This window comes from Ursus americanus, chromosome 1 (genome assembly GCF_024610735.1).
Source record: "Ursus americanus isolate L20-20 chromosome 1, mUrsAme1.1.p, whole genome shotgun sequence".
NCBI lineage: Eukaryota > Metazoa > Chordata > Mammalia > Carnivora > Ursidae > Ursus > Ursus americanus.
In genome coordinates, this window is record NC_142127.1 from 43,788,185 (window position 1) to 43,800,019 (window position 11,835).

Sequence of the window (11,835 nt, forward strand, 5' to 3'; positions counted from 1 at the left end):
GTTGCCAGTAAGTGCTGACCTTGGGCAAGTCATTTTAACCTGTTAAAGTCTCAATTTCCTTCTCCATCAAAGTGGAACACTAATAACTACTTCATGGAGTCAGGATTAAGTACAGTGGCTGCATTACCCTCAGCATCAAGCCAGTCCTCAGGAAGTGGTAATGATTATCATTACATGGGAGCCTTCATAAATGCCTCTGCAAACCTCTAACTTCCTCCCTTTCCACTTACAAACATCAACCCTATGCTTAAGCAGACGCAATCACTCACACAGTTCCATTTTGCATCTCCACATTTCCATCTGCTTAGAACACCCTTCCATTTTCTTTGCTCACTTATAAACAGTCAGTGGAGGTGTCTATTTGTCCCCAAAATATGCCTGCTCCTTTGAGACTGGGTTAAATTCCAGTATCCCTATCATCTTGCCCATATTTCTAATATGGTATTTTTCATAAAGTATTATAATTCTGTTTTTTGTCTGCCTGAGAGTACATTGTGAGCTTCATTCCTCCAGGCAGGAATAATGTTCTTCACTGATACAGCGGCAGCAGTCTCACTAAATATTTGTTGAATGAATCAATATAGCAGGATTGCTAGATGTCTACATATGTGATTAAATTTAATGTGATAAATGGCCTAATGAGTATATTTTTAAATACTCTGTAAGCACAAAGAACATAGCAATTAGTTATATTGCCTTTGTTTAAAACCAGGAAAAACTTCACAGAGGAATAGGCCTTGGATACAGGATTTCACCAAGTAGAGAAGAAAAAGAATGTCAAGCAGGGAGACTATCCATGGGAAGGCAGCATGAAAGCACATTCTACAGGGAATGGAATAGTCTAGAATGACTAAAACATAACTTCTACACATGGTAATGTTGGTGACGATATGAAAGAAGTTAGATTAATTGGAGATGAAATGTAAAGTTCAGATTGTGCCTGAGCTATGAAGGAATTTGAATGCAATAACTTTTTTTTCTATTGTCATTATACAGTCTTGGAATGCCTTGACTGGGGACATGAGAGAGACCAGACTGAGGTTTTATGAAGGTAATTTTGCAGCAATATGGAAGACTCATCAGGAAATGGTCAGATGCTAAAGGCAGGAAAACTCAACAGCAACTTATTGACCAATGAAGAGAATGAATGAGGACTTCAGTCACAGAGAGGAGGTAACCAGTTTCATAGATGTTGTGAAGTTTTGGTGAAGAACCGTATGCTTGGGGTGAGAATGCTGATTTTTATAGAAGTTCAAAATACATTGCTTAAAGTTAACAATTTGCCAAGAATTTAGTCAGTAATAAATGTGTTTCCCTACTTGTAACATACAAGCTATAAGTATGTATCTTAAGAGCTTTAGGAATCTGAAATATCAATCGCTATAACATTTTGATCTAACTTCAAATATATTGCATGGAAATTTTAGATAAATCCATGAATGAGTCCATGTCATTCAACATAAAAATTTTCTTTTAAATCAGTATGTATGTTTGGACAATAAAAGTTATTACACTCTAATCAACAAATATGAAAATCTTAAAGCAAATTAAAAGAAAGCATTTGTTGTAAATAATTTGTTCTTATTCCCCAACATTTCACAGACATGAAAACAGAACTTAGAAAAACTACCTGCTGAGCTGGACATATCTCACTAGAGGCCTTAAAAAGACAAAAGAATAATTATAAAGAAAAACCATTGTGCCATTTAAGTGTCAATTTAAAGAAAAATTCAGTATAATACCCTACTTGTAGAGTTTTCTCTTAAAAGCCTAATTAAGAAATAAAGTGAATCATAGTCTATACATTTTTGCTTCTGGGTGGTCATCCTTTATTCATCAAAATTATTTAAAGATTTTGATCATACAACTGAACTAACAAGAGTAACTATTTCTACAGATTAATAAATTTGCAATATATGACTTTGCAAAGGGCTGCTCACAGGCATTGCTGTTAAGTTTATGCATAGCATTAGTTGAGAAAGTTATTCACATTATGATTAATTTGTGCATAATGTGACTTAATTCACCTCAAGTATTTAATTCTTAGGTGACATATATTTTTAAATTTTTTTCTATCTACTGGTTTACAGTGTGCATAAATGTTTACAATGTACTTAAATAAGCCATGGTTATTATGCCTGGGTGGAAATTAATTATCTGTCAGTGCTGACTGACTGGGAAACAGGAAATTAAAAACAAGTGTAATCCTTGAATGGGATTTTTTTAGTGTGATGAATATTCTCATGAATGGAGTGCAATTTTTAAACACCAGCAACACTGAATAAGCACAATGTTACAGGTCCCACGTTACTATGTTATGGGTCTTAAGCCACAAAGTAAGAGCTGTAGAAGCTCAAAGCAGCCTAGGTTTGGGGAGAACAGGTGGTGAGAAGAAAGGAGGGAGGAAGGCAGTCCTGTGCTTCTGCAGCCCTGACTTTGGTATCTATGGCATGCTTTACTCTCTCTTCCTCAGCCTGAGGGGGGAGAAATGGCAGTTACAGGAGGGTCTTAGAAACCTGAGATTTTTTTTGACGGCATGGCATCTCGGTCAGGGTCTCTGGAAGCAGAGCTGGGTCAGAGATTCTCGGGCGAGGGACTTTGAGGGAGTGCTCTTCAAGAGAATGGGAGTGACAGGATAGGGCAGGGGAAACAGTTCAGCACAGAGGTGGTCTCCGGTGGAGACTTGCTGCACCTGCAACACGCACTGGTCTCTCCGGTTGGGGGTGGGGGTGGGGGTGTGGGTGTGGGGGGCAGGTGTGTGGGTGCTCTCGGGTGCACAGCTTTTGCTTTCCTATCAGTCAGTTATTGGCTGAAGGCTGTGGGGAAATGGTGGCTGGGGATCATAACCTCACAGGAACATGGTGCCACTGAGAGACAGGTCAACACTGAAAAATCAAGGCTGAGGTGTTTTGCATTCCTTGGTAAAAGGGCATCTAAGACCACACATAGTGGCCACCTTCAAAACAGCCACTGCAGGTGGTATCTGTTTGTGATCACTGCCTTTTTCACGGTGATCCCAAGGTAGAGGAAGGACCCTGTGATTGTCATGAGGTGAGCTGGTGGGGTGACAGGGCAGGGATGAGAACAGCAGGAAGAGGAGGTGATTATGAGTTGTAAAACCTGCACTCAGATGGAAGAAAGGCAAAACGTGAGTGTGAGTGAACCCATTACATGAAAAGGGGGAAGCAGAAGAGAAGTGATACAGAAGCACGTTATTGCTGCCCTGAAAGAGAGCGGCAGGCAGGGAGCCTGGGCAGGCACGGGAGAGGTGGGAGTGGGTGGTGAGCCCTGCTGGTTGAGCACCAGATCTTTCAGTTCTACCTGCACAAAAATAGCTAGAAAAGGTTGCTCATTCATGTGCACCTGCTTAAGGTTTTTGTGGGAAAGGAAGGTCTGATGTCTACACTTTCAAAGCAGTCTCTTTCAGCCTAATCAGCCTTTAAAATGACTCCCTCATCTACCACTCCCTGCATACAGTGGAAAAGGCGCATGAAAAGGATTTAGGCTTGGTGATATATAATGCTTTTCTAATCTGTTCAGAGGATTAGCAGGAAAAGTAAATCTTCTCAGACATAAATGTCTGAATTCTTTAGGATTATTTGATGCACTCCTTAATTAGAAAATTCAATTAGTGTGTGTGTGTGTGTGTGTGTGTGTGTGTGTGTGTGTGTGTGTAGTCATCATTGCAAGATTTAAGTTGCAGGAAAAAGCAATTACATAGTATTTTACCTGTAACATATGAAACTCCGAATAAAAGCAATATTCCCAGAGGAAAGCCAGCTTGCTTCATTGAATAAGGCAATCCTGGAAAAATATAAAATTAATCACATTAATAAAATATATAAGAATATAGAAGCTTTCCCCCAATTCCTGTATAAAACAAGCTAAGTAAATTGACATATTTATAGGACATGGTTGTAAACAGTGCCTATGGCTATTCAAATCAAGTGTTAGCATATTAATACTATTTCAGAATAAAATGCAAGCTAAGGACATGTCAAGAGAGCAAGTTTATGAGGTGATGGGATAAGAATAAGAAAGCGGCAAATGAAAAACAGATGCCGGTTCACACAAATAATGTTCACTTCAGGGTGAGGAGGCAATATGACCTTGAATATGTGGAAAGTAATAACCTAAAGCTTCCCTTACATGCTAGCTGGGAAAGCAGAGAGGGTAAGAAGAGCACAAAAGGATTATGGGATATGAGGAAAGACTGACTCTAGAATCAAAGTGGGTAACCAGGAGAGAAAAATGAGAAGGTAAAAGTATTTTTTATTATTTAATAATTTTTAATTTTTTACTATTTATGTATTTTTAGAAAAGATTTATTTATTCATTTGAGAGAGAGAGAGCAAGAACAGGAGCAGAGGAGGGTCAGAGGGAGACAGAGAAACAGACTCCCCGCTGAGCAGGGTGCCCTACCCGGGGCTCAATCCCAGGACCCTGGGACCATGATCTGAGCTGAAAGCAGATGCTTAACCAAGTGAGCCACCAGGGCACACCAAAAGTGTTTTTTAATAAAGCTGAAGGGGTATATAAAAGTATTTCTTATGCATTTTTTTTGGAAATGGCCAATTTTAGATTATGGGCAATAAAATATTAAGAAAAAACATATTTAAAATATATCCACCCAGAATTTTTATTCTCTGGAAAATTTTCCCTTAAAATATCTGCTGAACATAATTAAGAGATGCTTTTTAATGTTGCTGACATGAATCAGCTTAAAGTGTTCACTTCAGGAATTAACTCTGGAATTCTGCCTAGTAGAGCTGTCCACACCTCCCTAGTTCATGGGGGTAGAATTTCAAACAAATCTTTGCCCCTACTTGATTACTTTACCTCACGTACCTTTATTTTATGTGCCATTAAAAAGAACTGCCTATATATGGAAACAGGTAACATCAGGAAACACATCAGCTTGCAAAAGTTGAAAAAAGTAACTCAATTAAGATAAATGTTCAATGATGACTGTAACTAAAATGTCAGAACTTTACAGGAAAAAGTAGTATTTTCAATGCATATTGCAGGATTTTGTTTTGTCCTTGCTTTTTCTTAAATTGGATGTTTTCAAATTAAAAAAAAAAAAAAGGAAAATTAGGGGCGCCTGGGTGGCTCAGTTGGTTAAGCATCTGCCTTCAGCTCAGGTCATGATCCAGGGGTCCTGGGATGGAGCCCTGCATCACGTTCCCTGCTCAGTAGGGAGTCTGCTTCTCCACACCCTCTGCCTGCCGCTCCCCCTGCTTGTGCTCTCTCTTTCTCTCAAATAAATAAATAAAATATTAAAAAAATAATCAGCACTGAAAAAATAATTGTCTTAATTACTATAAGGCAACACACTTTATTTTGTCAGAATTTTCCCCTTGGTTCAAACTGGGAAAATATGAGCCTCTCATTTTTTCAATTCTGATTATTTGACTCCTTTGTTAAAAAAAATCTATGCATTCTGATTTAACCAATATCTACTTGTTGATTAAATGATACTTAAAATTAATGTATTATAATAAGTTCGTACCTTAAAATTAAAACTGTTTAGATAGGTAAGGAAATACTGTATGATTTCATTTTTCACAAGATTGTTGTTTTCACATTAAACTTATATACCTTCAATATTTCCAAATATCTGGAGATTAACACTCTAGAAGGTCATAGAAAGGTGGTTTAAGTAATGGTGCACACTTCAGGAAGATGGAAGAAGTATTAGGTAGCATTATCAATTGACTGTATAGCCTATACAAATAAATTCAACATATCCCATATTCAGTTCCACCTTAATCTACCAGATATGAAGGACGCTCTTAAATGAAGAAAAATTCTGAATCACAACCCCATCTTCAGCATAAAAGACACTCTTGTGATGCACATAGTTACATTGGAAAAAAAGGAAGGTTTTTATGGGGAAAAAATTACCAGTTTTATTATTTAAGATTTTTTTCCTTAAAAATAATCAAGACTAGCAACATGGTAAGAGTTTTAAATTTCGTCTTTTCACTTAAAATTTAAAACAAAACAAAGCAGCACTTACCTATTATACCAGATCCTATAATCGAGTTGACAACATTAAAAACAGCTGTGAACTGACGGTAAGTTTTCCCTTTGTGCTTATGTTCAGAAACGAGGGTTTCTCTGTCATCTAGATTGCTCTATTTTAATATATAAAATGGCAATTAAGTATTCACTAGGTCAAAAAATTAGAAAAGTGTCAGACAAATATTCAATGCAGGACACCAACACGACATTAGTAGTAATAATTAGTAATGTCAGTAACGATAAGAAAATAATGATTAGTATAATACAATAAAGAGTAACAATAACAGGTAATTCAACAGAGCATTGTAAACAAACTCCATTCTAAAATGTCCCAATTACAGCTGCGCCAAGTTCAAGGATTGCTGCGTGGAATCCCAGAATACAGGATTCGGATTTTGTGAGATTAAAGGGTTTATACTGAAAAATGCCTGCCAAGAAAAAAAAAAAGTCAGATGGAGGCAAAACTTTTTCTCCTGGAGAACTTTCCGCTGTGCTAAACCAAGACCCCAGATGAAGTGTGCGGCTCTCTATTGCAGGGTGAACGACTGGAAAGGACCTGGCTTCACAAGCTGCCCCGCGTCCCAGCTTTACCTGCGGCGGGATGACGGGCCCCTGCGCCTGGTAGCCCATGGCTGTTTCAGAGTCTTCAGCACGTGGAAGGCTCGAGGGCCTCGGTATCCCACACAAGCCTGCCCAGCCTCCTCCGCGACCTTGCACAGCTGGAGTCCGCGCGCGGCGGGAGAGGGGAGCGAGCGGTCCCGCGGTCGCCCCTGGCCCCACCTCCTCAGATCCGCGGGGAAGCGGGCTGCAGCCCAGAGCTCACTTGGCTGCAGCAGCCCGGAGCGCTTTCCTCCAGGAGCTTGCCCAGCCAATGCACCTTCCTTCTACGCCTGGATGCTACAGGATGTTTCTGATCTGGGCAGCCCTCTCTCCCTGCACCCTCCTTTTCCACCCCACCTCCAGTTGGAAACTACAGTGTGTTCCACCCTGCTCTGCCCTGCCCTGCCCAGATTGTAAAAAGAATTACGGTGCTTTCATTTTAGTCCATTCCAAAGTTAGCTGCTCTTTGGCTGGAGTCTGATACCCAGGTAAGAACGCAGCAGGACCGGGGCTCCCCTGGAGTATCGTTTCTATTACCACCTCCTCCTGCTTCCTACACCTCTTCTGTGTCAGAGATGCTAGATGAAAATATAGAACTCTTACTTTAAATGGAAAACAAAGCAAGCAAACCAAGCAAACCAAATCTTTTCTAGAGTTTTAGCAAAGTTGATTACTGAGCATGCTTTGGTTAAATGTTCCTTGATGACTTTTCAGAAAAGGAGATTTAAAGAGTGGAAAAGGAGCTGGATTGATGATGGATTCAGGTAGTGAATCTTAAAAGCAAGGAGGAGGGAAGTGTAAGGGGGATGGGAAAGGGAAGGCACCTAGAGTGTCTGAGGTAGAAAGAGTCTTCAATGATCACCTGTTCACCCTTCTTATATTACAGATGAGGAAACTGGCCTATGGAATATTCAATCACAAAGAGAATACATACAGAAAGGTTTCAAGGATAGTAAGAGTGGTAATAGAATACCGTACTTATCAAATACTTATTAAAGAAGTTCTTTTATTTTAAATTATGAAACATTTTTTTAAATGAAAAAAGCTAAAGAGAATGATAAAATAAGCTCTATATCAAATTAACAAATGGTAACATAAAAAAGATTTTATTTCTTTCAGAGAGAGAGAGAGAGAGAACATGGGGGGGGGTGGAAGGGCAGAGGGAGAGAGAAAAACTGCCTCCCTGCTGAGCTCGGAGCCCCCTCCAGGATCCATCTGAACCCGGGGATCAGGACCTGAGCCTAAGGCTGATGCTTAACTGTCTGAGTCACCCAGGTGCCCCACAAATGTTAACATTTTTAAAAAAGATTTTTTAAAATTTATTTATTAGAGAGAGAGAGTGAGCGCTTGAGCAAGGGGGGAAGAGGGAGACAATCTCCAGCAGACTCCATGCTGAGCAGAGAGCCCTTCCGGGGTTTGGATCCCAGGACCCAGAGATGATGACCTGATCGGAAATCAAGAGTCAGAGGCTCAACTGACTGAGCCACCCAGACGCCCCAACAAATGTTAACATTTTGTCACATTTTCTTCTACTGCAAAATAAGCATTTACTCTTGCAATGGAAACCCCATTCCTTTCTCTTCATCCCTGAAGTCATCTATTCATGAAGTTGGTGTATATCTTTTCTATCCATGCTTTATATTTTAACTTATTCGTTTATAGCCATAAACAATATATGAAATTGATTTGTATGTTTTCAAGATTTATGAAAGACGGTCCCATATTGTACATGTTATTTTTCCCAACAGCATTAGTGTTTGTTTACCCAATATACTGTTTTCAAGATGTATTGTATAGATATAAGTGGGTACAGTTTATTCATTTTCTCTCTCACAGTTCAGTTAGCCATCCTCCTACTGAAAGAAGGTTGTTAAGGTTTTAATTTTACACCCTTCTGGAGCATATTAAATGACAGATTCTCTAGCAGTAGAATTATTAGGAAATAAGTCATGCATGTTTAAACTTCACAAAATATTCCCAAATTCCTTTACAAATTAGTAGTACCAATAACACTTTCACAAGCAGAGATAGAATTCCTGTTTTTCTGCTTTGTCTACAACACCAGGACTTCCTTTTTTTTAAGTTTTGTTGTTCTTAAGGGGTTTTTAAAAATGGTAATTAGTGTATACATTTATATTGTCCCAATCTATAGTTAAGAATCTTTTTATAATATTTGATGAATTTAATTAAATATTTAGGTTGTCCTCTTCGTGAATTTCATTTTATATCCTTTGCCCTTTTGATTTTGGTTGTTAGTCTTTTTTCTTATCGATTTGTGAGTGTTATTTATATATTTAGGGTGCCAACTTATATCCGTTACATATTTTGCACATATTTTCTCCCAGCTTCTTTCTTTTAAAACTGTTTATGGCATTTTTTATTATGCAAAATATATAATTTTGATATACTCAAAATTAGTAATCTTAGTCCTGATACAGTGCATCAAAAGAAAGAAAATTCCAGCATTATTTTACTAAAAAATATAGACTCAAAGATTTCAAATAAAATATTAGCAAATTGATTCCCACAGTGTATGAAAAGTTAGCAATATCATGACCAAGTTGGGTAAACTTCAAGTATGAAAGGGTGGCTTAACTTAAAAAACCTATAAATTTAATTTCCCACATTAACAGATTATAAGAGAAAACCACATAATTATTTTACTAAATACAGAAAAAGGTTTGATAATGTTGAATTCACAATTGAAAAAGGCCTTTTTGTAAATTAGAAATAGAAGACAACTTCCTTTAATAAATTATAGCAGATATTTTCATTAATGGGGAAATTTTGGAAGCATTTTCATTTAATTAAGAAATGAAACAAATATACCCAGATCATGACTTTTATTTAACATGTTGTTGGAGTCTGTAGCCTTAAGCAATGAGAAAGGAAAAGGAAATTAGAGGTATGAGGATTGGAAAGGTAGAAATAAAACCATCATTTTCAGATAGTAAGAGTGTTTATATTAAAAAACAAAATAAAATATTAAAAGGGAAAATATTAGAAGTAATAAGAGACTTTAGGGAGTCAACTAGATACAAGAGTTACCTGAAAATATATTAATTTTTCTACAGCAACAACAACTAGATATTATAATAAAAAGAAACTAATTTTTAATAGTGTCAGAGAATATCAAATACTTAGGAATAAATTCAACCAAAGATATGCACAGTCTCTTTAGAGAAAATTACAAGGTCTAAATAAATGGAAAGAAATATCAAAATCATGGATAAGTAGAATAAATAAAGATACCAGTTCTGTCCATGTTGACTATTTAAGTATCAATGCTTCACTATATTGACCACAAATATCTTGGACTGTAAATTTGTAAAACTTGTAAAATTTTCTTTTTTTAATTCCAAAAACATTTGTCTCTAAAAAGTAGAAAACAAAGTAAAAAGGAGAAAGAATTTTAAATGATTGTATTTGTACTTTCAATTATCTTTAAGATTTTTTTCAATATATTATATATGTTTGTGTATGTGTATGCATTTTTTTCTTTTTGTGAATATGGGCTCTATGGTAGCTTAAAATATGTCTACAAATTCTCTGACGCTCCTTCCTTCAGGAAGTGGAGCTTCTTTCCCCTTCCCTTGAATGAGGGCTGAACTCAGTGACTTGCTTCTAATAAATTGCATATGATGGAAGTTACATGTATAACCTCTGATTCTAAGTTATGAAAGTCATTGTGGTTTCTGCCTTGTTCTCTCTCAGATTACTCACTCTGGTAGAAGCTAGCTGCAATGTCATGAATGCACTCAAGGTCTTCATAGCAAGAAACTGAAGCCTCCTGCCAATGCCATGTGAGTGAGATATATTGAAAGGGAGTCCTTTAGCCCTAGGCAAGCCTTCAGATGACTGCAGCCCCAGCCAGCATCCCAACTGCAACCTGAGCCAGGCCCGTTCAACCAAGCTTCTCCTTTCTGACCCACAAAAATGTGAGATAATGTTTATTTTTGCCTTAGACCATTAGTTTTGGGGCTATTTGTTATACAGTGATAGATAACTAAGATAGAATTTCCTATACTTTTTTTTTTGCTGTTTAGTCTTTATTTATACTTTAAAAATTGAATGTGTTTTATTTTTATTTTGAGCAGTTTTAGGTTTACAGCAAAATTGAGTGTAAGGTACAGAGATTTCCCTTATACTCCTCGACCCTACATAAGCATAGCTTCTCCCATTATTAACATCCGCTACGAGAGAGGTATATTTGTTATAATTGATGAACCTACACTGACACATCATTATCACCTGTACTCCACAGTTTACATTAGGGTTGCTGTTGATGTTACACATTCTGTGGATTTGGACAAATGTGTAATGCCATTTGTCCACCATTACGGTATCATACAGAGTAGTTTTAACTGCTCTAAAAATTCTCAGTGCTTGGCTGTTTTCTCCCTGTCCCCCTGACCCCTAATCCCTGGAACAACTGATATTTTTAATGTCTTTATAGTTTTGTCTTTTCCAGAGTATTATATATATGGGCTTTGGTGGTATAGTGGCGACCAGAGTTGCCTTCCATAATGTCATATAGTTGGAATCATACAACACATAGCCTTTTCAGATCGGCTGCTTGCACTAAGTAATATGCATTTAAGTTTCCTCCGTGTCTTTTTTTGGCTTGATAGCTCATTTCTTCTTAGTGTTAAATAATATTTCATTGTCTGTATGTACCACAGTTTATCCATTCACCTGCTGAAGAACATCTTGGTTGCTTCCAAGTTCTGGAAGTTGAATAATGCTGATATGAACATCTGTGTGTAGGTTTTTGTGTAGACAAAAGTTTTTAACTCCTTTGGTGAATACCAAGGAGTGCAATTGCTGGATCCTATGTAAGAGTATGTTTACTTTTCTAAGAAATCATCAAACTATCTCTCAAAATGGATGTGCCATTTGCATTAAAAGGTAAAATGAATGAACATCCTTTGTCTGAATTTGATGTTGTCAAAGTTCTGTATTTTGGCCGTTCTAATAGATGTGTATTGGTATTTCATTGTTGTTTTAATTTGCATTCCCTGGTGACATATAATATGGGGCATCTTTTTGTGTACTTATTTGCCACCGTGTATCTTCTTTGATGAGGTATCTGTTAAGGTTTTTGGCCACTTTCTGGTTGGGTTGGTTTTCATTATTGAGTTTTAAGAGTTTTTGTATACTTTGGATAACAGTTCTTTCTCAGGTATATCTTTTTGCAAATATATTCCC

General features: G+C 37.3%; 1 protein-coding gene across 2 annotated transcripts in view; it reads right to left on the reverse strand.

The window, feature by feature from the left end:
* Positions 1-6,813, reverse strand: part of SLC38A11 (solute carrier family 38 member 11) — a 60,657-nt gene extending 53,844 nt beyond the window's left edge. The window contains exons 1-3 of one of the 2 annotated variants that reach the window (XM_045783453.2): positions 6,619-6,813; positions 6,023-6,140; positions 3,730-3,804 (exon numbers count right to left, since the gene is read on the reverse strand). In XM_045783453.2, the coding sequence (XP_045639409.1) occupies positions 3,730-3,804; positions 6,023-6,140; positions 6,619-6,657 (232 nt within the window). In that variant the 5' untranslated portion in view covers positions 6,658-6,813. Of the gene's footprint in view, positions 1-3,729; positions 3,805-6,022; positions 6,141-6,618 lie in introns of those variants that run through there. The other variant, XM_045783462.2, reaches the window with a different exon arrangement.
* Positions 6,814-11,835: the final 5,022 nt, after the last annotated feature.